The sequence below is a fragment of the Echiichthys vipera genome, assembly GCF_963691815.1.
Source record: "Echiichthys vipera genome assembly, chromosome: 2".
Classification (NCBI taxonomy): Eukaryota; Metazoa; Chordata; class Actinopteri; order Perciformes; family Trachinidae; genus Echiichthys; species Echiichthys vipera.
Genome location: NC_139827.1, coordinates 2,485,086 through 2,512,995, shown reverse-complemented (window position 1 = coordinate 2,512,995; position 27,910 = coordinate 2,485,086). Strand labels below are relative to the sequence as shown.

The 27,910-nt window shown below is 47.4% G+C and overlaps 1 protein-coding gene across 1 annotated transcript in view; it reads left to right on the top strand.

The window, feature by feature from the left end:
- cacng2b (calcium channel, voltage-dependent, gamma subunit 2b) overlaps positions 1-27,910 on the top strand; it is a gene marked incomplete at its 3' end in the record, with an annotated part of 68,856 nt that overhangs the window by 33,570 nt on the left and 7,376 nt on the right. Inside the window, exon 2 of the mRNA XM_083926181.1 lies at positions 15,058-15,141. Within this exon, the coding sequence (XP_083782307.1) occupies positions 15,058-15,141 (84 nt within the window). The remainder of the gene's footprint in view (positions 1-15,057; positions 15,142-27,910) is intronic.

Here is a 27,910-nt window from a genome sequence, read left to right as displayed (position 1 = left end):
CTCCCTCCCCTCGCACTCATACCCCCTGCTTCCCTTCCACTGACTCAATGGGCCCTCACACACACTGTTGGGTGTATACACGTATGTGCGTACACACACACACACACACACACACACACACACAGCTCCTGGTGTGTGTTTTTTTTTTTACCAATCCTCTCAGTGGTAGTCAAACCTGTTAACATGCCTTCCCTGTGGATAACAGCTAATGGCTCATAGTCATATGCATGCACACAAACACATGTATGTACATAAGCAGCCACACACACACACACACACACACACACACGTATGTGCTTGTAGACATACCTGGGTAAATGCACAGCTACAGAAACAAATAAATGCATACAGCCACAGACATGTACACAAACATAAATATACTGTATCATGTTATTGTTAAAATACACACACACACACACACACACACACACACACACACACACACACAAACACACCTCCGTCATCACATTCTGCCCTCAACAACCACCGCTAAAGTGTTTGAGGGAAGCACTTAACCTTGTGGCTGCTTATTGAAGGACTGGTTGAACTTTGAAGCTCCCAGGTGTGAATGTGTGAAAGTGAATGAAGAGAAGCATAGCGACTCATAAATGCTCAGTCAGCGCTCCTGTTATAAATTAATATGAGTGCATCTGCATTATTTTTAATAATAAATCATTTCTGGACGGGGGATACAGAGTTACATGGCTGGATACATGGATGGATGGAAGCTCGTAAGGAAGAAAGACACCAAATATGTGATACAGCTGAAGAGAAGAGGAGAAGATGAATCAGCGACAGAGTGAAGTGGGATGGACACAGAAGAGGAGGAGGAGGACGGAGACGGACGAGAGAGAAAAATATCCACCAAACATGAACCATGACATGGCAAAAACAGGAAAGAATGTCATGACACACCAGAGCTGTATCCTATTCTCAGCCATTCTGTTTCATGGGCGACTGTGGGTCGACTGTGGCTCAGTGAAGGAGTGGGTCGTCCTCCATTCGAGAGATTGGCGGTTCGATCTCCACCTCCCGAAGTGTCCTTGTGAATGTCTGTGTGAATGGGTGAATGTGAATGTGGCCTTGAGTGGTCAGAAGACTAGAAAGGCGCTATACAAGTACAAGTCTATTTACCATTCATCAAGTCATCCACGCTAGGATATCGACACACAGTGCGTTTACGTGCAGCTTAAAAACCCAATACATTCGGGTTAAGGGCGAACTCCGGTGTCTTAAACACCATGTAGACACCGTACCATGTGTAAAATGTGGGTTCTCATACCCCACAGACCACGAGGACTCCTTCAGCTCCCCGATTATTTGCGCATGTAAACAGCGTTCTCGGGTTATTATCTAGTTTCTCGTATGTGCACGCTCCCCACTCCGCAGCAGTGGCTTTTGACCTGGAACTAGAATAAACCAGGAAGAGACAGCGTCGAAAACAACAATAATAGAGCGTTACCTTTAAACCAAGGGAAGACTTCGCCATGGCAAGAAACAGCACAACCAAGACCCGTTTCTGTCGTAATTCTGTCCAAAAGTCGGCCGTTTGCGATATTGACAAAGGTGAACCGGGGAAAAAAGACCAGCTGTATGTTGGTGGAGCACCACCGACTGTACCGGAGGAGGAGTAACTCCGCCATTTTCCCATTAAACCCCTGCTCATGTTTATGAGGGCATCTTCAATGATCTGATTATTTCCTTAACCGGGGTCGGGTCAATTCGGGTCACTGATGAGCATGTGAACGCACTGATAGTCGCCCAAAAGAAGTCACTTTTTGATCAGTTGCTCGTCCGCTTCAGCCTGTCAATGCCAGAGGAAGATGTCCACAACTCCAATCGTGGTTTCGCCATTTGGCAGTAAAACCATAGCACCTATGAAAGCTCAAATCACACCATCGTGCAAATTTCAGGTGTGCCATTTTACGTTTGCTCAATGAATCACATTGAAATGAACGGACTGAGTGACCATCAGGGCGGCCGGTAAATGATCATCCCAATCATCTATCGGTGAGTGTTGCTCACAATGACATGGATAAATAACTCTGTTCTGAAATCAATTTGAGTCAAAAGTTAAGACTGGAGCTCATGGTTGCACAAACTTTTCCATTCTTACTGCTTCACATCCTGTCACAGTGAAAGGAAACAGGAAAACAGGCCAAACAAAAAGAGTAAGGGCTGTTTTTTCTTTTATTTTGAAGCACTTGTCGCCTGAGGCAGAAGACGGGGATACCCGTTGTCTCCTGATAAATTCATACTAACAGAACACAAACGTAACACATAAAGATAAAATCAGGCTTAATGTGAGACACTTTCTGCACACAAATCAAGATGATTAGCACATAAAACACATTTTACGTTGTTAAAATCACCACGGAAATATCAGTCAGGTGCGGATGATGTTTGTTATCGTGAAGAATAAAAATCTAAATAACATCTAGTAAGGATGAACCCTGGGCGCCTCCCTAGGGAGGTGTTCCAGCCACGTCCAGCTGGGAGGAGGCCTCAGGGAAGACCAAGGACCAGGTGGAGAGATTAGATCTCCACACTGGCCTGGGAACGCCTCAGGATCCCCCAGTTAGAGCTGGTTAATGTGGCCCGGGAAAGGGAAGTTTGGGGTCCCCTGCTAAAGCTGATGCCCCTGCGACCTGACCCCGGATAAGCGGATGAAGATGAGATGAGATAACAAATCGTCCAAACGGGTAAACATCGTTCTACCCCGATTGGTCGCTGGGAGGATGAATCTGCAACTAAATGATTGGCTTTCAAAATCCATACTGACTTAGAACAAAAAGAAAACAGACACGGGAAAAGATAAGGAGGGATATTTGAATGTGGGGAGGAAAAGGGGGGATGCTAGAAAGATGTAGGGACGGATGGAGTGAGAGAAAGTGAGGATGAGAAGACCAGTGTTGCTGCTAGTATCTTGGTTATTTATAGTTTAAATGTCCTGGCTCCTTTTGCCTGAATTCATTGTCTGCCCCTCTCTGTCTCTTTCCTCCTCTCCCCCTCCAGCCTCTCTCACTCTCATTTTTACTCCCTCTGTCCTCTCCTCCGTCTTCCTCTCTCTCTGTCTCCATTCTATCCATCTCTCATCTCTTGCGTTTACTCCACCTCCGCCCTCTCTCCCTCCTCCCTCCATCTCCGTCTCCATCGTTCTTTATTTCCCTCCCCTTCATCCCTCTTCTCTTTCATTAGAGATTGGGTCAGTGCTCCCTGTGCAACTTCCCACTCCTCACCCCCACCGACGCCGCTCATTGGTGTGGTGTTTCTTTGGTAATGTTATGCAACGGCCATCACAGACACACTGTGGGGCATTGGGGGGGGGGGGGGGGGGGGTGGCAGGGAAGTAGAAAGAGAGCCAGAGGAGACGGAGAGCTTGCTTCTCATTGCTCATTGACCCACTGTCTTACCCGGCCTCATGGTCCCGTCGGTCACATCCCGACCCTCGTGAGCTAATGGCTGATTCTGACCCATTTACACTTGTGCTTTCCCGCCCGAGCGTGAATGCGTTTTCACGTGCCATTAACGTGGGACATTATGACCCTGACCTGCTTTCTGTTTAACATTTTTTTAGTCAGTAGATCAATGCCCACATTTCAGATCATTTAATATATTTGAGTAAACCTGTTTGATGTGTTTAACCCATGCGTAATAATCACATTTTAACTGCAGCTATTTGCATGGGCTTTTAAAGCAAGGGGATATTTTAGGATGTGAAGCGGTGAAAAGTGGACAAAACACCGAGGACCATGCTGCTGCTGTATTTAACCTCTCACAAGGCCGATGATGTCACTGAAACCCTTTGTGCTCCAAGTGCAAACGACCGTCGTTAGAGTGACAGTCGTTGGTGGGAAGTTGGTTTCGACTTTGTTAGTGCCCTATTGAGCCTAAACGACCGTCGTTGGAGTCACAGGAGGACATCTCTGATGATTTACTGGAATAAACAGAGACAGAACACACCATCAATACAGTTTTTACTTGATTAATAAGTAAAGAGGGAGGTTGTGGTGGTGGGTGTGTCCCAAAACAAAGGACTTTCACCCGGGCGAGCGAGGTTCATTTCCATTCATGTCCTGGATGTATTAAACCAAACCATGCCTAGCACTAACCATCATCGTTTGTAGACTAAAACTGGTAAAGTAGCGGTAGTTTTGGTGCCTAAACGAAACCAACAACAAAAGCTGCGGTCGTGGTCCACCGGTCAACACAACCCTGGGTATTTTACCATTTCCAAATAGGCATACCCTTGCGTCTAGGGCTTCCGAGGCTTGGCTGCCTGTTCATACGTTTCAAAGGGGAACGTTTCGGCTGCCAGGCTAGGGGGTGAAGTGTGTGTGGGCTCACCTACTTCTTCGTCGGCCTCCTTCAACGCCCGTCACTTGGTCAGCTCGCTCCCAGCGGTAACCTCTCACAAGGCCGATGATGTCACTGGAACCCTTTGTGCTCCAAGTGCCAAGGACCGTCGTTAGAGGGACAGTCGTTGGTGGGAAGTTGGTTTGGACTTCGTTAGTGCTCTATTGAGTCTAAACGAACGTCGTTGGAGTCACAGGAGGATATCTTTGATGATTTACTGGAATTCACAGAGACAGAACACACCATCAATACAGTTTTTACGTGATTAATTATATAACCTGACATTCCTTAACTGTTCTGTCATTTTATGTATTTCACAATTTATCAGCTGCACACGGGATCATTATTGTAATACTGTATCATGTGAGCTCACATCATATTGTCTGGCTCTCTGATGGGGTGTAACGTAGAGCTGCAGAACGAGGGCAGGTAGCTGTTCCACATAAAGCTGCCTGTTGTAATTTCATACACGTCTAAACATCTGTTGCCTCGTTTATCGATGAGCTTTGCTGGGATGCTATCAGCGTTTTCAGTCTCTCACAAGTCTTTGATTTCTCTCACCTCTCTGTCCGTCACATGTCTTCTGTCTGCCTCTTCCTCTTTGTATTACCTCCTTTCCACTCCCTCTCCTTCTCCCTCTGTGCCGAGTGAAATTAATCAGGATGGGAGGGGGAGGGGGAGGAAAACATTGCATAAAGTTTTACCAAACAAAACTAGGATATAGAGCAGTGAAGGGACCAGGGAGAGAGAGCTGAGGGATTTCTCAAAAGGGGGACAGTGTGGTTGTTTGCAGGTGGCTGCTGTTACTCCCCATTAAAACGCTTTCAGACTGAACTGTAATAACTGTAATTGTTTGACCTTTTTCTGTCCCACATCCTGTCTGTTAAACATTTAAATGACATTTGTGTGGGCAGTGCAAATGTCTTCCATCTCTTCTTGTGTATAACTCTTTCCATGCCCTGTCCCCTTTCGTCTCTGTTCCCTAATGTGGATCCATGTGCTTATTTTTAAAAAAGAAATAATGTGCGACTGTGTCATTTAGTCATATCAGCTGTGTCACACCGTGTAGTTTAATTTAACCCAAGTTGGTGGAGTATAAACAGCTTCACAAAAGAGATGCAGCATGGTTTGCGGTCATTTGTAATACAGGAGTGGGTGATACAAGCATCGTCTCCTTTGCGACCAAGAATCGTAGTTTCAAGCGACGAGGGTCAGTCTGAAAATGGCTTGCACCATTTTCTGTTTCCGGGTTGAACGACACGTTGCTTCAAAACAGTGTGCATTGGGCTTTGAGGTCCGTTCTCCTGTGTGGTGGGTGTGTCAGACGTGTTGCCCAACCAGCAGGAACGTGGGACACAACTGATTATCACCAACAGGTTCCTATGAGATCTTACGAAATATCTTCTGTCATCTTCTGTTTAACGCCGTGAAATGGCGACCGGAAGTAGACTACGAGGAAGTCTGGTAAACAAAAGGGGATCGTTAGAGTAAGGCACCAAAATGACTTGGTTAAGATTAGCAAAAATACCTTGGTTTGGCTTTGTACTCCTGGGACACGGACACAGCCGGGACCTGAACTCTGGTCCCGCGGATGAAAGTCCAACAACCTGACCTGCCTCCATACGCGTAGTTTGGGTCTTATATTGGGTCAATTGGTTTCCCTCTTTGCTCTGCATCTTTTTCATAGTTATATATACACAAACAATGAATGAGGACCCCCTCAGTGGTATTGAAAAGACAGTGTGCTTGCGTACACAACGGGGTGTTCAAAGCACCACTGTTTCAGTTTAAATATGCGCTTTGCCACGTTTTGTTGGCGCTGATAGCACCTCATGTAGACTGTGATGCTGTTGTCGGAGTCATTTTAAGAGTTAGAACTGGATAAAATGCTTTATTTCCTACTACAGCCGTCTGTTTCAGATTGCTGTACCTGTTTTTTGGGGAATAGCGAGGGTGTTTAATGCGCCCTGAAAAGCTGCAGCTTGTTTGAGACTAGCATGCACTCACCAAGCTGGAACACTCTTGTTGTCTTGAGAGCGCTACATGCCGGTGACACAGTACAAGTCCTACTTTCAAGCGCTGAACTACTGTAGAGCAGCTCCGGAGCTCTGTCCTTAAAAAAGTGTTGCTGTCAGGTAACAACAACAATCCAATTAGGGAATTAATACATGAATGAATGCAAACTTGATTTTGCATTTATATGAGAGATCTGTCGTTCTAATAAAGGAGAGATGCATGAAGAAAGCTGTCTGTAAGTGTTTGACTAGATACTGTACAGAGGAGGAACACATGATGGGAACATAGCAGCAGCAGTATCTGAACTGCTAACATTCTTCTACATTACACATGACACCAGTGCAGATCTAAGGGCGCACCCACACTGTCCATCTATGCCGTGCCCAAACGGTTTTATGGGTAAAGCCTAGTTCGTTTGACCAGTGTGAGTGCAACCGCACCACGCCTAGCTGCAGCCAGCTGGCCGGCCACGGCCCGTTTGGGAGAGGTGGGCTTTTGTAGAGCGCGTTTGCACATGTACGAGCACGATTGTGCGCACGTGTACGAGGACGAGCACGAAGCCTACGGCGTACCCTGTGTCTGGATACCAGGAGAATAAAACAGCATCAGGACATCCCTACTTTTGAATGAGCCACTGTCCAATGACAAGTGAGAAGTGCGTCACTGTTTTTGGGGCTGCACGCAGACGGTCCACCCCCGGACACTCGCAGACATGGACAGATGACGACAGTTTCACATCACGTGGACTGATACTTGATACTACAAGGTCTAGGAACTGTCCCCCAATTTGTATCCCTCCTTTTCTTTATTGACTTCACTTTAGTATCGAGTGGAGTGGGAATCAAAACAACATTAAATGAAAGCAATACAATGCACATAAAGTCAGAAAATCATCGACTTCTCATGCATTTCAGGGTAAAAACCAGTAGATGTGTTCCACTCGGAGATGCAGAGAATCGACTGGAAAAACGTTCACTTCACTGAACGACTTCATCGCCGGCTGTATTTCATTTTAATCTTTGAACCCGGACGGCCCAATTCATTTCCGCACAATTTCAGAACACATTCGACGATGGAGAGACCTATTAAAGATAATTGTAATAAATGTGGAATTAGATTCTCACCCGAGTCGCGCTAACTAATTTAGAGTAAGCAATTACTTTCCCTATCAGCAGGCGGACACGTGTCTGTACACACAACACATAAATTAGTTTGATGTGCAGTTGTGACGGAGACAGAGAACTGCTGGGTTTCGCCGCTGAATAAAAAGCCTCAGTCCTGCCTTTGATTCCTTTGAGACGGGGAAGTGGAGCAGCGTGTTGTCATGTGGCACAAAATAAGAAGCAGCTGATGTGACAGCGGCACGAACGGCTGCTTAATTGTAATGTGGCAGGACGTGAGCTGTGTGGTGGAGGGCACCAACGAGGACAGGTGGTCTGAGACTATCGCACAACCAGGTGTTCACACTTTCAATCCAAATCATTTCATCACTTCTCTCAATGTTAAGCACTCTAATGTCTGCAGATCAGGAGTGATGTGCGTGAACATGCTCGTGTTTTTGATGAAAGGTGAACTAAACGTATCAGTTTGAAACAACAAATTAAGCCTCGTTCACTCTCACGACATGTTACGATGGCCACGGACTGTGCATGCGGCACTTCAGGGTTGCTAGTGTTTTGGGGAAGACATGTTTCCCATCTGTTTGTGTTTCCAGCTCCCTAACTCTGAATCAAACCTTGAACTGTAACACAACTAGCTAATGTCCTCTGTGTGATGTCTCAGTGCTCTGGCTTTAGTCATGTATCCGCTCAGATGACACTGCTGAACCTTACAAGGTAGAAATGCACACGCTAGAAGCACCACACTGCACCATGGTCACTTAGGGCGCTGCCCCGTGCTTTAGGGTCCTTGTCCCCCCCTCCAGGCCCGTTTGTACTCTCACTACCTGGGCCTCGGAGAATGCTTCTTGCTGCCTATACGTCATCACGCCGTAACACGTCACACGCATTGATGGCGTCATGGCGATGCGTGGCTTTGTTTCCAAATCTTTCCGTAGACCTCTGAGTTTTTGTGCGTCTTGTCGACTGTTTTTGAATCTTTTCATCGATCTTTTTTCTATGTCCTAACAGGCGCACAGGAAATGACCTCAGAGCCGCCGTAGGCCTCGTGCTCGTACACGTGCGCACGCTCATGCTCGTACATGTGCAAACTTGCTTTACTAATGCCCACCTCTCCCAAATGGGCCGTGGACGGCAAGCGTGCCGCAGCTAGACGCGGTACGGTTGCACTCACAACAGTCAAACGAACTAGACTTTACCCTTAAAACCTGTTTGGGCACGGTACGGATGGACAGTGTGAGTGCGCCCTAAGTCCATGGGTGCAGTTGTCGTTTTCCAGGCGTTCAGTATCAGATTTTATAGTGTATCCAATTTACAAAACAGTACTTGCTTAGAATACACATTTACAAAAGGAGGGAAAAGAGAGCGTGCATCACACTTGTAATCACCTGAACGGCGCCAGTACCCGTCTTTGCCGTGCCACGCGTCTCCTTTGAGGTCTCTGATGTTCATCCTTTGCAGCTGAGGGATTACTTTAACGGCATTTTAGCATACAGATAGACCGAGCCATAATTAGCATAAAGAATAAAGATGCTACGCCAAGTATTTGCATAACACAGAGAGGTGGTTCAGAAGAGGGCGTTTGTACTTTACATTACATCTCTGATTCACACACACACACACACACACTTTCTGCAGTGGGTTAGGGTGTTAATACTTCATAAAAGGATGTCTGCTAGTGTTTCATCACACTACATTAACCTATCCTTAACAGCCATGAAGGGGGTCGACAAGCAGGCCTCTGACTGGCTTGTGACAGCAGGGGGGGTCACAGGGGTCCCTTCTTATTGGTATAAATCATCCGCGGAGAGTCACAGGGGCCTCTCTTGCTGTGAGGATAAGTGGGTTACGGATCCGTCCTGACCCCTGAGGTGCGGGTTGGTAACAGAATAATAGTATCTGCTTCATGTTTAAGCAGGATGTATAATTTAACAGGGGCAATTTGGAAGAGTGACACCTCATTATGACGACTGCGGAGAGAAGAGGGGGGGAGATGTAGGAGTTTCTCAGATGGGATTTTATACAGTAACCAAGGTTAGATATCAGTGTAGATTAGAGAACACTCAGTTGTTTATTTGAATAGATCTGTTGCATCACTACAGAACCACAATACAGAGAAGCTGTAAATGCCAGGAATGAAGGATTCGTCTCGATCATGTCCTTCCTGTTCTGTATTTAACCCAAAAATCATCAGCAGCAAATAATTATATTGGAAATAGTCGTGAATTAAAGACTCTTTGATGTCGGAGGGATGATGTGCAGGGGCGACTGTGGCTCAGTGGAAGAGTGGGTCGTCCTCCATTCGAGAGATTGGGGGTTGGATCCCCAGGTCTGCATGTCGAAGTGTCCTTGGGCAAGACACTGAACCCCAAATTGCTCCCTGTGCTGCGCATGGGTGTGTAAATGTGGTGTGAATGGTTAGATTAGATGGTCTGTAGATGTCCACTGCCATCAGTGTGAATGTCAGAGTAGACAGAACACTAGGAGGGCGCTATATGAGTACAAGTCCATTGACAAAGTCCATATGATGTGGAATCCGCCCCATCAGAGTTGAACCTTCAGACTTGCCTACGTTTTTAGGCATGATTGAGATTACTGTTGGTGTGTACCTGTCTGCAGCCTGGACGTCTGAGCTTGTATTTACATTGGCATTTGCCGGGATCACGTTAATGGTTTAAGTGTCAGAAATCCATAACATTAAAACTGACTTTGGACCTGAGCCTTCATGAGTCAGGAGGCTACGGACAAGGTAAGCATGCGAAAAGGTTCGGGGTTCCAAAAAGTTCTTTATTTCTCCAACAATATTACAGTTTGTTGTCAAATTACTGCATAAATCCAACATGTTTAGCAGAACATTGGTAACGCTAAGAGCTGTGTTTTATATTTGCATAACAGCAAGATGGGGATCAGGGTTAGTTATTCTACAGCTCCTGCAGATCCAAGGTGCCTGCCCACAGGTGTTTGCACTCAGGGCCTGATTAGACCTCTTGTCTGCACCGTGTTGGTGTGTGCAGGCATCTCCTCCACCGCTCTGCCTGTCAACCTGAGCAGAAGTCTGACCAACCTGAATAATTACATATCATAAGCACCTGTGTGTGTGCGTTAAAGCAGCACAGGTGTGACTCGCTTCATTAACGACGGCTCTGCTGTGTTGAAGTGTCCCACTAAGCATGAGCCAGCGTGAACAATACCAGGACCAGCCACCATTCATTCTATCATTTACTGAGCTTTTACCGTAGAGTGTGTTGTGGTACGAGAGGATGAAATGTCCCTACAGACTGAGCTGAACTACTGCCGCACCTCGACCGCACGGCTGATATAAATATATATATGCCTTTATTAGTCAGCAGCAGAGTGGATAGCACACATAGAGGAAGCGTCAATAAGAAACAATAAATTGTAGAAAAAAATATGAACACAGGGAAATATAAATATATAAGAATATCAGGAACAATATAGAGAGAATTTTTTAATATTTTAAATTTACACATTTACACTAAGGCACAGAGGAACGACCGTATCAGTGAATCTCACATGATGACGTAATGCTGCAATTGTTCAGGCTGCACAGGTTTAATTCCTGACGAGACAATAAAGTGTGTTCTTAATGTGTGTGTGTGTGTGGGGGGGGGGGGCAAGAGAGAGAGAGAGAGTTGTGTGAGAGGGGGAGAGAGAGAGAGAGAGAGAGAGAGAGGAGAGCAAAGGAAGGATGAATGCAATTCCAGATTACATGTGCTCGTGCTGCAGCGTGGGTGGGCATGTGTTGGTGTGTGTGTGTGTGTGTGTGTGTGTGTGTGTGTGTGTGTGTGTGTGTGTGTGTGTGTGTGTGTGTGTGTGTGTGTGTGTGTGTGTGTGTGTGTGTGTGTGTGTGTGTGTGTGTGTGTGTGTGTGTGAGAGAGGGAGAGAGAGAGAGAGGGAGGGGGAGGTGATTAAGGAAAGAAGGAAACGAGTGGAGATGACGGAGATTGTGCCCGGCAGTGAGTGTGTCAGTTGATGTGTTTGACATAATGTGGGATCTCCATGTTCGAGACGCCAGTAAATTAAAACTGAGAGGGGAAGTGTTAGTATGAAAGTGTGATGGTACAACAGTTTAAATGTCTGCTTTGCACATCTACAAGCGACCATGACAGACACCACTTTACAATACTATAGCTATGTATATGTATGTGTGTGTGTGTGTGTGTGTGTGTGTGTGTGTGTGTTCGATGGTTGGGAAAGTCACAGAAGTCATGTTAACAGACAGGAAAGGTTCAAAAAAGAGCGGGTAAACTGACTCAAACTGGATGAGCGACGTTGTGTAGCGCTCTTGTTTCTAATATAAATGAATTGAATTGATTTCAAAATCCTCCTGCTCACATTTAAATCACTACATGGTCCAGGGCCCAAGTATGTCACTGATATGCTCCCAACAGCAGGTGTTTGGTTCATTGATGACTCTAAATCACCCGTAGGTGTGAATGGTTGTCTCTGTTCGTCTCTATGTGTCCTGTGATAGACTGGCGTCCTGTCCAGGGTGGACCCCGCCTCACGCCTGATGTCAGCTGAGAACACTCGACCTCCGCATCACACCAACGTGAACCTTTCGCCGCCATTGTTTTAAATGTCCGTGCATGGTCCCTCCTTCTTTTTTCTACGTCCGAACAGACGCACATAATATGACCTCAGAACCGCCGTAGGCCTCGTGCTCCTACACGTGCGCCCACCTCTCCCAAACGGGCCAAGGCCGGCAAGCGTATCGCTCCTAGACGCGGTGCAGTTGCACTCACACTGGTCAAACGAACTAGGCTTTAGCCGTGGAACGGTACAGATGGACAGAGTGAGTGTGCCCTTAGAGATGGCCTGATCTCAGGACAAAGCTAATAAGACGTATCAGTAATAAATCTCCAACTGAACAAGCAACGATGTAATGATTTCAATACCGACGGCTCTGTCAGGATCCCGGTCCTGTCAGTCTCTTCCCTCTCCCTTTTGTGTGAGTTTGTCTCCCTCTGTCTGTTTCTCTCTGCATGTGTCGTTCCCTTTGTGATTGTCTGGTCGGCGTGGTTCCGCCCAGCTGTGGCTCATCTCCTCGTTAACGCCTGGATAAAACGCCGGATGTGACTCACGCCCGGCGCCAGACCGTTATCGCTATTCCGTGGTTCGTGTCTCTCTCTTGGTTGGCTACCTGCTCCTGATAATCGAGTTTTCTATCCGTGTTGCTTTGTCTTGTGTTAATCGTTTCTTTTGTTATAGTTACCCCAGTTCCTTTTTTTCCTCTGTCCTTTCGGGTTTCGTCTCCCGGTCCCCGCGTTTGCTTTTCCCCCTCGCCTCCACCCGGACCCTGTACCTGTTTTCCTGTTCTCTGGTTTTTGTTTGTGTCTCGTTTTTGTTGATTGAATATCTGTTGAACTCTTACTCGGTGTCCTTGTCCTTCATTTGGGTCCTGCTCCTCGGAGTTATTCCCCGCACCGTTAGTGATTCGGGCATCTAGTAAGAATGCCCCCTGGGCGCCTCCCTAGGGAGGTGTTCCAGGCACGTCCAGCTGGGAGGAGGCCTCGGGGAAGACCCAGGACCAGGTGGAGAGATTAGATCTCCACACTGGCCTGGGAACGCCTCAGGATCCCCCAGTTAGAGCTGGTTAATGTGGCCCGGGAAAGGGAAGTTTGGGGTCCCCTGCTAAAGCTGCTGTCCCCTCGACCTGACCCCGGATAAGAGGCTGAAGATGAGATGAGATGAGGCCCTTATTCATGTCCACCGGAGGGCAAACTACGTCACCTGAGAGACCTCTACTCATCGACACTAGACCAAAAACCTCTTGCGTACACGCGGCGTGATTCACTCTGCAGCATCCCTCGCATTTGCACAACAAATGGTTCCAGAGACAAGAGGCTGTGTGTGAATGTGAGGCTACAACAACACCGCTGTTTCACATCACAGCCCCCTCGCACACTTCAACACGGTTCCCACCGAAATTAAAAAATGATGAAAGCGTTTTCTGCCGCGCGCTGAAAGGTTCCCGAGCCGCTTCCTGGTGAAATGTCTTTAATGTATCTATCAAAGTCCACCTGATGAAAAACACTTTGTTCGCCTGAGTGTTTGCCGTGGCGTATTAGAGATATGTAAATATGAAACAGGCTCGCGGTGGAGTCCTGTCATCGTTTCCTTTTCACTGTTTTGTGTCAAGCTTTGGTGTAAAATTGTTCTTTTTTCCCTCTGTGGTCATGATGAAAACGCCGAATATCGGAAAACTTAGCCGTGAGTGCTCTCAACGTGATGAGGGAGGAAGACAGTGAGGCTCCTGACAATAGGGCTGATGCTACAGTGTGTGTGTGTGTGTGTGTGTGTGTGTGTGTGTGTTTGTGCGTGTGTGTGCTTGTAAGTGTGAGACATATTGCGAAAGTGTGTGTGTTTGTGTGCATGCGTGCGTGTGCGTGTGTCTGTCCGATGTTTGAGTGTGTGTGTGTGTGTGTGTGTGCTTGTAAGTGTGAGACTTTGCGCAAATTTGTGTGTGTGTGTTTGTGTGCGCGTGTGCGTGTGTGTGTGAGTGTGTGTGTGCTTGTAACTATGATACATATTGCCCAAGTTTGTGTGTGTGTGCCTGCATGCCTGCGTGCGTGCGTGCGTCTGTCCGATGTTTGAGTGTGTGTGTGTATGTGTGCGCATATGTGTGTGCTTGTAAGTGTAAGACATATTGCACAAGTGTGTGTGCGTGTGTGTGTGTGTGTGCTTATAAGTGTGAGACATATTGTGCAAGTTTGTGTGTGTGTGTGTGTGTGTGTGCGTGTGCGTGTGTGTGCTTGTAAGTGTGATACATATTGCGCGAGTTTGTGTGTGTGTGTGTGTGTCTGGTGTGTGTGCGTGTGTGTGTGTGTAACCGATGCCCATTTGAAAGCCGGGCGCTAGTGTTTCGTCCTTGAATCGCCAATTAACAAGGGCCCATTTAATTGCAGTGGTTTGGGAGGGCATACAATTACCACTGGAGCTGAACCAAGCTAAACACACACACACACACACACACACACACACACACACACACACACACACACGCACACACACAATTCTTCTTAATGAGCGGCACTATCAGCTCTCCTTTCTTCCTCTCTTTCATTTGCGTTTTGCTCCCTCTCTCCTCCTCGCCCTCCCACCTGCTCTGTCGAGGCGTTTAGGTTGAACTCCTCCTGTCTTCTTCTTCTTCTTCTTCTTCTGTCCGTCACTTCCTGTCCTGTGATGTGTTTCCTACAAATCTCTCTCCCTCTCCTGTTTTTTGTCTCAAATGTTGCGTATAACCTTTGTTTGCTCTTTTTCCCCTGTCTCCACCACGTTCTCACCTTTCTCCCTCTCCTTCTTTTACGCCCTTTTCTTCCCCTCCGTCACCTTTCCCCTTCCCCCTGTTCTCATACATCTTCTCTTTTTCCTTATCTCAATTCTTTTCTGCGATAAAAGCGCTGATGGACATTTAAATGGCCACAGATTTGGGAGACACAGGACCTTCACATTATAGGGTTTTCTTATTTTAAAGTGCTTTCACGTACGACTGTATCGATAACTCTGTCTCTTCTCTTTCTTTCTCCCCCTTTCACTCACACAGGTTCTTTTAAAGGCATGTGTAAGCAGATAGATCACTTCCCAGAGGATGCTGACTACGAGGCGGATGCTTCCGAGTACTTCCTACGTGAGTCTTTCCTCCCTTCTTGTCTTGCATCCATCCATCCATATCCTAGAGTTGTTGCCTTTAGCATTAGGTTTAGCACAGGACCCTTATCATCATTCATTTTGGTCATGTATCTGTGTACGGTCCATGAGATATTGTACGAAACGTTTTGCACACATTTGTACGATATCTTACAAAACGGCGAACGAAAGTCGACCGAAAGTTGGTGATGGACCGCAGTCGAACGTGGTGACGTACCCAAAGTGGTCCACAACAACAAGGCACCAAAAAACTGTGACGTTTAAGGTTAGGCATGAATATGATATGATATCTTACAAAACGGTGAACGAAATTCGACCATGAGTCGGAGTCGAATGTGAAGTCGACCACTAGCAGGTGACGGACCCAAAGTGGTCCACGACAACAAGGCACCAAAAATACCGTTATGTCAGTGGTTTTGGTCTACAAGCTGTGACGTTTAAGGTTAGGCATGAATACCACTTGGTTAGGATTAGAGAAAAGGTTGTGGTTTGGTTTAGTACATCCGGGACATGAACGGCTACAACCCAGGAAACGAACCCCGCTAGCCCGTGTGAAAGTCCTGTGTTTTGTGACCCATCCACGTCCCAGTCTACCTCCTTACACGGCGATCCGGTGTCTTATACTACGTGCTTTAAATAAGTGGTATACACGCGCAATAAACATGTGGAATACACGCAAATTAGCGTGCACTACTTGTCCTTGTTATATGTGGAACAGCCTGAACTGTTGGAGTGTTTTACTGAAACAGTACTACCATGTCATCATATACAATTAAAAGTTGGAGTTTTAGCATTTCTTAAACTATAATCTAGTTCATACCCTCAACTATGGTCATGAAAGCTGGGTCAGGACCCAAAGAACCAGGTCGCGGGTACAAGCGTCTGAAATGTGTTTCCTCAGGAGGGGGCTGGAGTCTCCCTTAGAGAGAGGGGGAGAAGTTCAGCATCCGTGAGGAACTCGGAGTAGAGCCGCTGCTCATTTGCGTTGAAAGGAGCCAGTTGAGGTGGTTCAGGATCATCTGGTAAGGATGAACCCTGGGCACCTCCCTAGGGAGGTGTTCCAGGCACGTCCAGCTGGGAGGAGGCCTCGGGGAAGACCCAGGACCAGGTGGAGAGATTAGATCTCTACACTGGCCTTGGAACGCCTCAGGATCCCCCAGTTAGAGCTGGTTAATGTGGCCCGGGAAAGGGAAGTTTGGGGTCCCCTGCTAAAGCTGCTGCCCCCGCGACCCGACCCCAGATAAGAGGCTGAAGATGATGTGAGATAATCTAGGTACAGAAATGTGTCACTCTGGGCCACTAGAAAACTGTGTAAAGTTGATGTAAGAAGGAAAGAGAGACGATGGGAGCCAGAGAAAGCTGCATTGTCCAATGAGGACAAAAGGAAGATGGGATGAATAGTTAGAGGTGGAGGTAGAGAGAGGGCAAAGACAAAGAGTAGCAAAAAGTTGAAGATGAGAGAGTAAAGTTGGAGAGACTCTGGCGAGGATGAAGGGTAAGAGGTGGGAGTCACGGGATGGGATCACTGGTGTGGAAGAGGAGCAGGGAAGGGCGGCAGAAAGAGCAAGAAGACAAATCCAATGGAGGTAACAGAGGACAGGATTATGAGGTGGAAGAAGAAGGGAAGGTTGAGGAGGTGAAGGACAAGGAGTAGGGTACCAGTGCAGTGCTGTTGCTCTCCCAGCGGCTTGCCAATTAGGACACTTCCTTCTATAAATACTCCAGGCTCCGCTATGTGGGTCACACCTCTCCCTCTCCTCCCTCCTTCCATCCCTCCTTTTGCCTCCTCCCTCTTGCTCTCCATCCATCTGTCTGTCCATCTCCACCGAGGCCTGCGCGCCTGTCTGACAGCTGGTGGATGGAGGCCATGGGGTGGAGCGAGGGGACGATGGGGCACAGGACATAGAGGGGACTGAAGATGATGTCAGGACCCACTTGAAATGTTTGTGGGGTTGGTTTTTTTTTATAAAAGAAACTTTCTGAAAGTTTTAAGCTTTTATTTTCAACAGTTATAGGTCAATAGAGACCCGGTGTTGGGTGGCTAGGTGAGGTGTGAGGATACCTCACGGTCCTGAAGGACTTTCTGAGGGCGCACTCACACTGTCCCTCCGCACCGCGCCCTGGGCTTTAGGGTACTTTTCCCCCCTCCCTCTCCCCCCGAGCCCCAGGCCCGTTTGTACTCACACTACCTGGGCCTCGCGCAAATGCTTCTCGCTGTCCATACGTCATCACGGCGTAACACGTCACACGCATTGATTGACGTCATCGCGATGCGTGGCTTTGTTTCCAGATCTTTCCGTAGACCTCTGAGTTTTTGTGCGTCTTGTCGACTGTTTTTGAATCTTTTCATCGACCAAATCTGCAGTAAACACTCCACCTCCGCATCACACCAACGTGAACCTTTCACCGCCATTGTTTTAAATGTCCGCGCATGGTCCCTCCTTCTAATTTCTATGTCCCAACAGGCGCACAGGAAATGACCTCAGAACCGCCGTAGGCCTCGTGCTCGTACATGTGCGCACGCTCGTGCTCGTACATGTGCAAACACGCTCTACAAAAGCCCACCTCTCTCAGGCGGGACGTGGACAGCCCGCTGTCCGCAGTTATGCGCGGAGCGGGTGCACTCACACTGGTCAAACGCACTAGGCTTTAGCTGAAAAAACGGTTTTGGCCCAGTGCGGAAGGACAGTGTGAGTGCGCCCTGAGTGGGCCCTCGGTAAAGAACAGTATTTATACAGCCACTCATTCAGTGAAGGTGGAAGCGGCAGCCATGCCAAAGATGCACCCATTCAGGTGAACAATCCCCGACAGAGATGAGACATCGATCAGTTGGTGCTCTGGTATCCTTTACACCATGGGCGTCAAAATCAAGGCCAGATCCGGCCCACGAATGAATGAGCTTGGCCCCCGGGATGATATTTGATTAGTATCAGAACCGGCCCGCACGCCACAGCCGCCTGCTGGTGTTTTTCACACACCAAAACTACATTACCCACAATGCAACAGTAGCCCGCAAACTCACTGCAGCGCCGCAAGTGGGCATTTTCTTTTTTTGCGGTTTGCCTGTTGAAAATGTTTTCACTTGAAATCACTGACAGAGCCGTACAAAAATATTGGATTATTCATTTAATCATTAAATAAAATACGGTACACTGTGTTAGGTCTTGGTTCAATAGGTTATATGCATCATTTTAATATGTTTTAATAAACACTGAACCAGTCCGGCCCTCGGCTTGGAGCAAATATGTTTTTTTGGCCCTCCGATGTGTTTGACTTTGACATCCCTGCTTTACACCCTCGTGGCCACTGAAACAGCAGTCGCCAGTTTCGGAGCGGCTCTGCTATTCATTTTGAATAACTGTATTTTGTCCAGATCAGGGGTCTGCAACCTTTACTACCAAAAGAGCCATATATGTCAAATGTTAATATGAAACACTATTTTCCTTCGCTAATTTTTTTTTTTTGGGGGGGGGGGGTTTATCCACTAGTAGTGCGAGTCACCAACTCCAGATTAGCACCTGCAGGGAAAGGCGCCGGGCCATCACCTTGAACTCCAAGATATAATGTGTTCCCTTGTCCACTGTGCACAAAAAAACACGTTATTTACACATTGTTTATCTGATTTTTGGCAAAGCTACAGGGAGCCACTGAAAAGGGGCTGAAGAGCCGCATGAGGCCCAAGAGCCATGGGTTGCAGACCCCTGGTCCAGATGAACCCACCTGCCCCCCCTGCGCTGTTCATTGTCATGGCAACGAAATATCTGTTCACTTGTGTGTGTGTATAAGTGTGAGGGGTCCTTCATCCCTTCAGATGATGTCATTGTATATCACGAAATCTTGATATATGATTTAATCAAAAGGTGTTTCCATTGAAAGAAGATAAATGATCATATAGATTTATCACCCAGCCCTAGATTAGCAATACTCTTATGAACGTTAATGCATTTTGCCCCTGAGGTTGGTGAACGGCTGCATGTATTTGGTCGAATATGACGTGGATGTGTCATGGCAGTAATTGTATGTGACTGTTGCCCAACTTGCTCTTCTGTTGTTATTCTTTATTTCCTGAGCACCACTTCTATAAATTGCAGGATTGCATAATTATTGTAAATGCGCTGACACATTGACTCATGCACTCTTTTGCTTTTGGTTCCCTGTAATCTTCAGTGATGCGGTAATCGAAGCACTCACTGTAAGTCACTCTGAATAACAGTGTCGGCTCAATTACTACAATGACAATGTAAAGTGCGGATGATGACACGCCGACAGATGGAAATGATGCAACATTCGCTAATCAAGGCGGGATTTTCTCTATCGCTCGCTCGTTCACATTCCCCACCTGGAAGCTTCCAAACACAACCGCAGTCTCTTACAAGCGGTCCCTCGGCAGCTCTGCTGGACGGGTTTGGTGCCTCGTTACAAGCCTCAAATGTTGATTCATCAATTCCCAGGTTTCTGCCGCCTTGAATTTCCATCATATTGTTTTTACTGTCAGACGCCGGAGATAATAATATGAAAAAGATTGCCAAGGAAGCTCAGAGAGCAGTCGCACTCAGTGTTTGTTGACTAGCGGGCTCCTGATATCCTCAGTGCAATGACAGGTGTCCTCAGCAGTTATTACAGGGAAGTCCACGGTGAATCATACGGGACAGGAAGCCTGAATCAGTGGTGCTTTGGCAGGTGTTTTGCCTTTGACGGCCGTTTGACATAAGCCCTCGTTCCACATCTACAAAACAGGGTTGCTTAGCATTGCCTTCCAAGATAAATCATATGACTTTACTTGACTCATATCAGTGTTTTGTGATCTGTAACCTCCTGTCCACACGCATTGATGACGTCATGGCGATGCGTGGCTTTGTTTTCAAATCTTTCCGTAGACCTCTGAGTTTTTGTGCGTCTTGTCGACTGTTTTTGAATCTTTTCATCGACCAAATCTGCAGTAAACACTCCACCTCCGCATCACACCAACGTGAACCTTTCGCCGCCATTGTTGTTGTTGTTAAATGTCCGCGCATGGTCCCTCCTTCTTTTTTCTATGTCCCAACAGGCACACATGAAATGACGACAGAACCGTACATGTGCAAACGTGCTTTACAAAAGCCCACCTCTACCAAACGGGCCGTGACCGGCAAGCGGGCCGCACCTAGGCGCGGTACGGTTGCACTCACACTGGTGTTTTGCCTTTGACGGCCGTTTGACATAAGCCCTCGTTCCACATCTACAAAGCAGGGTTGCTTAGCATTGCCTTCCAAGATAAATCATATGACTGTACTTGACTCATATCAGTGTTTTGTGATCTGTAACCTCCTGTTTGAGTTAAGGCAGCTAAAAACTTGGTTAGGGAAATATTAATAACCTATGGTACATTAACCATCAGCAGAAGACTGGAAGAAAATGTCTCAGGTGGTGAAGTAAGAGATGTAAATGGTCACTGCCTCCGTCACACGGGATCCGACGCTGCCTGTATCGTGAAAAGCAGAGCGGCGTGAACGCGAGGAGCACACACTCTGCAGCTACTCCTGGGGATCGAAATGTCCCCAGTAATACACTCCACACTGATCAAAACAATCAAACAAAAAAGACGGCTCCACTTGAAGAAACTCAGGGTCTCCGACTGATGATTTGATTCTTCGTCTTTCAGGGGGCAGCCCTAAATAAGAGGTTGTTCGTACTCACACTACCTGGGCCTCGGAGAATGCTTCTTGCCTGTCCATACGTCATCACGCCGTAACACGTCACTCGCATTGATGACGTCATGGCGATGCGTGGCTTTGTTTCCAGATCTTTCCGTAGACCTCGGAGTTTTTGTGCGTCTTGTCGACTGTTTTTGAATCTTTTCATCGACCAAATCTGCAGTAAACACTCCACCTCCGCATCACACCAACGTGAACCTTTCGCCGCCATTGTTTTAAATGTCCGCGCATGGTCCCTCCTTCTTTTTTCTATGTCCCAACAGGCGCACAGGAAATTACCTCAGAACCGCTGTAGGACCTCGTGCTCGTACACGTGCGCACGCTCGTACTCGTACACGTGCAAACGTGCTTTACAAAAGCCCACCTCTCCCAAACGGGCCGTGACACGGTACGGTTGCACTCACACTCGTCAAACGAACTAGGCTTTACCCGTGAAACCTGTTTGGGCACGGTACAGATGGACAGTGTGAGTGCGCCCTTACACCAACCAAAACAGAAGTAGACCAGTATTATATAGAGGATGTCATTCTTTTTGGATTCTTCACACACTCTCTCTTTTATTCTCTGTTTCTCTCTCTCTTTTTTCCTCAAGGGTCCTTTCGATCTCTCTCCCTCAGTCTCTCGCTCTCTTTCGCCGTCTCTCTCCCCTCCTCCTCTCTTTCTCCGGTTGAATTTGTACATGTGGTTATGTAAGGGCGAGCATCAGCCTTCCTCCTCCTGCAGCAGTACGATCAGCCGCAGCCACAGAGAGAGAGAGAGAGAGGACAGAGCCACCACCCCGATCCATCACCACGGCATAATATAGAGGACAGGAGCGTCTGAGATCTGAATGTATTAATTAGGACTATTCCTTATGTCCACATCTCTAATATCCCATTTAATCCGAGGGTACTATCAACTCTGATCATATGCTATGTGGGAGAAAACCTTTTGAAGTAGTAGTCTATTGAAATGTATGCCAATAAATGTCTTATTTATACATTCAATTGGTTAAAAATATATTATTTCCGGTTCTTCTATCACCCACTTGGCTACAGAATGTGTTTTTTATTATTTATTAGTCTTCTAAGCATATAAAAAAAGATATATTTTCATTTTTCGTCCATTATTATACACCATATTGCGACTATTTTTTTTAATCAAGTTTTTCTTTTTGCTACAGCAAACCGTTCGGCGTCATCTTTTGGATCGGCGTGTGGAGAACAGACGCATATAAACATCCTCAGGACGTTAAAAAAGCCCACCTCTCTCAACCGGGCCGTGGCCGGCAAGCGTGCCGTGCCTGTACGGTTGCACTCACACTGAACAAACAAAATTTTGGCTGTGCAGCGTGCTTGGGCGCGGCACGGGTGGACAGTGTGAGTGCGCCCTGAGAGCGTTATTTACTCGTGTCCACAGTTGAAGCACACAGGAAGTGTGTTTGGTGTAGATTTGTGTGAGACACGTTAGAGAGTGTTTTCACTTGATATCAAAGAAACCATTTAGGGTTCAGTTTAAATTTTGTGAAGTGTAAAACACCACTACATGTATCAGCCGTCATGTGTACGGTTGTGCGGTTGTGTGTGAGTGAAACACACAATACATTGAGGATAGTGCAGCATATGTGTGTATGCTGAGTAAGATGGAGAGAGTGTGAAGTATATAACACAGTGTGTGAATGTGTGTTATTGTAGGTGTAAGTGTGTAGGTGTGTGTGGAACGTGTGTGTGTGTGTGTGTGTGTGTGTGTGTGTGTGTGTGTGTGTGTGTGTGTGTGTGTGTGTGTGTGTGTGTGTGTGTGTGTGTGTGTGTGTGTGTGCGCTGTATCATGCATGGAGCCATTGAATTGGATTAGATATGGCTAACAGCTCAGCTCTGGCCCTAACTGGCTTGAACAAGGCACTGTCAAACACACACATACATTTATACTCCTATATTTGTGAGGACCCTCACTAAGAAATATGCATCCCTTAGCCCCAACACTCACAACTACTGCTTAACGTCAACTCTCACTAGTGTCTGAAGGAGTAATCTGATCTTCTATTTCATCGTACCTTGTGGAATAAAGCAGTGTTTCTCAGGTGTGTGAAGTGGAATATGTACCTCGACGAGCATGTGGGTGAGGCCGTAAACATCCCCGCCAACAACAGATGGATGTTTGGCAGCTGTTCCAGTGATTGACAGTTGGTGGCGGTACAATAAGCCAGGAAAGCGTCAGGGAACTTAGGGCGCACTCACACTGTCCTTCCGCACCGGGCCAAAACTGATTTTTCGGGTAGAGCCTAGTGCGTTTGAACAGTCGACAAGACGCACAAAAACTCAGAGGTCTACGGAAAGATTTGGAAACAAAGCCACGCATCGCCATGACGTCATCATTGCCTGTGACGTGTTACGGCGTGATGACGTATAGGCAGCAAGAAGCATTCTCCGAGGCCCAGGTAGTGTGAGTACAAACGGGCCTGGAGGGGGGGACAAGGACCCTGAAGCACGGGGCACGGGACGGAGGCACAGTGTGAGTGCGCCCTTAGATGCAGCAGCTAAAGGGCAGGGAAAGATGTAAATGTGTAGATTAAAGATGTAAACATGAATATGAACAATGCCGTTTTTTAAAATATTAAAATACGTTTTTTCTAATGCACAAAAATCCATTTGAAACTGACCTGAGGACTGGCCGAAATGTCCTCACTTCACCAAAATGTCCTCACTTCACCAAAATGTCCTCACTTGTAAGGTCTTAAAACTTGGTCCTCATAAAGGTAGAAACATAAGGAAACACACACACACACACACACACACACACACAGTCCCGATTTGCTCTGAACACTCTGAAGAGGAAGCGGTGCGCAGTCTTGCCGTTGCTATAATTAGACAGCTGGATCCACGTACATAATGCTAATGCTCCGGACCGGGATGCTAGGAGACATGTGACGTCACCCGCCGATGACGTCATCCAACCGGCTGATGTCATCACAGCTATTTTTGGGGGCCGAGTTGTGACATGGAGGCATATCACGATTTACATGAGTAATACGGCATGATAACGACTGGCAGGCTGTGCGTGCGCCCTGGTGTGTGTGCAGAATTCTCACAAATACACACACACACACATACACACACACTTACACAGTCACATGCAAACACACATCTGCCCAGTGGTGTGTGCGTGTGTGTGTGTATGTATGGTCGTGCTTAAGTTTTCCTCTTCCCTCTGAATAAGTGGTGAACAAGTCAGACAGACAGACAGACACACACACACACACACACACACACACACACACATACACACACGCGCGCACACACACACACACACACACACACACACACAGAGTTAGTTATTGTCCTGTCACTGTTTTGCCAAGCTCCCACTACCACATGTTCTTTGCTGCAGGGCCTTCCCACGTGGGCGAAATGTGTGTGTATGTGTGTAAGTTAGAAGTGAGATGAGCTTGTGTGTGTGTGTGTGTGTGTGTGTGTGTGTATGTGTAAGACAGAGAGAGAGAGAGCAGATCGTTGCTGCGTGGGTAGTATACAGTGTGTACGGGAAACACCCCACTTTGGAGCTGGAGGGTGAGTAAGTGAGAGGGTGGGCGGCTGATCGATAAGTGTGTTCACTTTGGAGCTTGTTGAGCTCACTAAAGTGTGTGTGTGTGTGTGTGTGTGTGTGTGTGTGTGTGTGTGTGTAAACCCGGGGAGCTCCCATGGTGTCCACCCCCGACTCTATAATTCAGCCACAATTACAAGGCTCTCCTCTGCCGCAGCTAATGAAACCATAAGTCAGCCAGAGAGAGAGAGAGAGAGAGAGAGACACACACACACACACACACACACACACACCACCATATTTACACACCACTGCAGCAGAACCAACCAAGCAGTGGGGAAAATGAAGGGAGGGTGAAAGTGTAAGAGACAGAATGAAAAAGAAAAGAGGTTTAAGAGACAGAGGGAGAGACAGTTTTGCTTTGTGTGTGCGTGTGTGTGTGTGCGTGCGTGCGTGCATGTGTGTGCGTGTGTGTGTGTGTGTGTGTCTGCTCGGCCTTCTGTCTATGTACTATAGCAGAGCCATAGTGCACAGAACATATTGATTCGCGTGACACAAGGATGACAGGATGCCACAGACAGTGTTGCCTAACTTTGTTCCTTTGCACAGAAATTCAACAACAACAGAAACAAACCTAGTGTTGCATTAGCGTCTTAAACCACCTGCAGGTTGTGATTTGTCTGATTAATCATATTCATAATTAACTGAAGGCCCAATAGTGTCATTATGTACCGGCCTGATATCAAGCTGCTCTCTCTTCTTATTTCAAACAGCTTCAGTAAGGGCGCACTCCCACTGTGCCTCCGTCCCGTGCCCCGTGCTTTAGGGTCCTTGTCCCCCCCTCCAGGCCCGTTTGTACTCACACTACCTGGGCCTCGGAGAATGCTTCTTGCTGCCTATACGTCATCACGCCGTAACACGTCACACGCATTGATGACGTCATGGCGATGCGTGGCTTTGTTTCCAGATCTTTCCGTAGACCTCGGAGTTTTTGTGCGTCTTGTCGACTGTTTTTGAATCTTTTCATCGACCAAATCTGCAGTAAACACTCCACCTCCGCATCACACCAACGTGAACCTTTCACCGCCATTGTTTTAAATGTCCTCGCATGGTCCCTCCTTCTTTTTTCTATGTCCCAACAGGCGCACAGGAAATGACCTCAGAACCGCCTTAGGCCTCGTGCTCGTACTCGTACTCGTACTCGTGCTCGTACACGTGCGCACGCTCATACATGTGCAAACGTGCTTTACAAAAGCCCACCTCTCTCAGACGGGCCATGGACGGCAAGCGTGCCGCTTCTATGCGTGGTGCGGTTGCACTCACGCTGGTCAAACGAACTAGGCTTTACCCGTAAAACCTGTTTGGGCACGGTACGGATGCCCAGTGTGAGTGCGCCCTAAAAAGAAGATCCTCAACAGGGAAACATTAAAACATAAAGACTACATAAAGATACTGAGCAAACAGGTGAGCGGTGCGGGGTTTAGCGGGGTAAGCTCCGCCCACTACATAAAGGGGTAAGGACGACAGATGGATGCAGACTATCAACCATCCTCCAACACATCTGAGCTGAACTGAAGTTTGTTTGTGCTGAGCTGCGGCGTAGTAATACGTTTTGGGGAATAGACTTGATAGGTATTATACTGCAGCAGTTGAGTAGTGACCACTCAACTTGATTGAGAAACACACACACACAGAGACACACCGCTAATGGATTTGGCACAAACAGTGGCAGAAACATCCACCAGTTAATAAATCTTTACCCTTCTGAATAATAACTCCAATGAAACTTACTCTAAAGTGCATCACACACTGTGCATCGCTGCAGAGCATCTTTCCACATCGATTGTATTGTGCAGGACACAGCAGATGTGTCATACAGGCAGAGAACGATGTCAGGGTACAGCCAGGGTGTCTCATCTCATCTTCAGCCTCTTATCCGGGGTCGGGTCGCGGGGGCAGCAGCTTTAGCAGGGGACCCCAAACTTCCCTTTCCCGGCCACATTAACCAGCTCTAACTGGGGGATCCTGAGGCGTTCCCAGGCCAGTGTGGAGATCTAATCTCTCCACCTGGTCCTGGGTCTTCCCCGAGGCCTCCTCCCAGCTGGACGTGCCTGGAACACCTCCCTAAGGAGGCGCCCAGGGTTCATCCTTACTAGATGATCCTGAACCACCTCAACTGGCTCCTTTCAACGCAAAGGAGCAGCGGCTCTACTCCGAGTTCCTCACGGATGCTGAACTTCTCCCCCTCTCTCTAAGGGAGACTCCAGCCCACTTTCGGCCACTTGTACCCGCGACCTTGTTCTTTCGGTCCTGACCCAGCTTTCATGACCATAGGTATTGAAACTGTTGCACAATAATTTCCCCCGGGATAAATAAAGCTTCTTGAATCTTGAGTCTTAATGTGTGTAAAAATGTGTGTATGTGGAGCCGAGGGGCGCTCCGAACATCGCCCTCGATCTCTACCGAGACCTGTAAACTCGTGAGACCACCTTACCTCGCCTCAGAAGCAGCTCTGCAGAGCCCGGAGACAGAGATGAGAGATAAGATCTCTCATGTCTGATAAGATTTAACAAAAAGCATTGAAACCAGGAGCCAATCAGGAGCTTTGGATACAGAATTCCATACTTTTTGGCTTAATTAGAGATTCACGAGACAGCGGGTCCACGCTTTACTCGCTAAAATGTTGTTGTGGCCGAGATAATCCCGGAAGTCAGAAGTCAGAGGTTCAAACCCCACGGCAGCCGTGAGCATCCTCGACAAAGACACTTAAAAACATACTGTAGACGTCTCCGCGCAACGCTGCTGCTGCTGAAGCTCGCTCACTTTCATCTCGCCTCCCTCTCCGTCTCTGTGCCGTCGTGTGCTCGGTGGCAGCGAGCGCCTGGAGGCCGACGCATTTGGTTAAAAATTCTTCCCTTTAAACTCCTCCTGCGTAAAGAGGTGCAGAGAGGGATGGAGAGAGGAATGAAGAGAAAGGGTGAGAGAGAAAGGAAGAGAGGAATGAAGAGAGAGAAAGGAGAGAGGGATGAAGAGAGAGAAAGGGAGAGAGGGATGGAGAGAGAGAAAGGAGAGAGGGAGGAATGAAGAGAGAGAAAGGAGAGAGGGATGGAGAGAGAGAAAGGGAGAGAGGGATGGAGAGAGAGAAAGGAGAGAGAGAGAAGGGAGAGAGAGAAAGGAGAGAGGGATGAAGAGAGAGGGATGAAGAGAGAGAAAGGGAGAGAGGGATGAAGAAAGGGAAAGGGAGAGAGAAGAGGGAGAGAGGGATGAAGAGAAAGAAAGGGAGAGAGGAATGAAGAGAGAAAGGGAGATAGGAATGAAGAGAGAGAAAGAGATAGAGAAAGGGGAAGAGGAATGAAGAGAGAGAAAGGGAGAGAGGGATGAAGAGAGAGAAAGAGAGAGAGAGGAATGAAGAGAGAGAAAAGGACAAGAGAGGAATGAAGAGAGAGAAAGAGAGAGAGAGGGATGAAGAGAGAGAAAGGACAAGAGAGGAATGAAGAGAAAGAAAGGGAGAGAGGAATGAAGAGAGAGAAAGGGAGA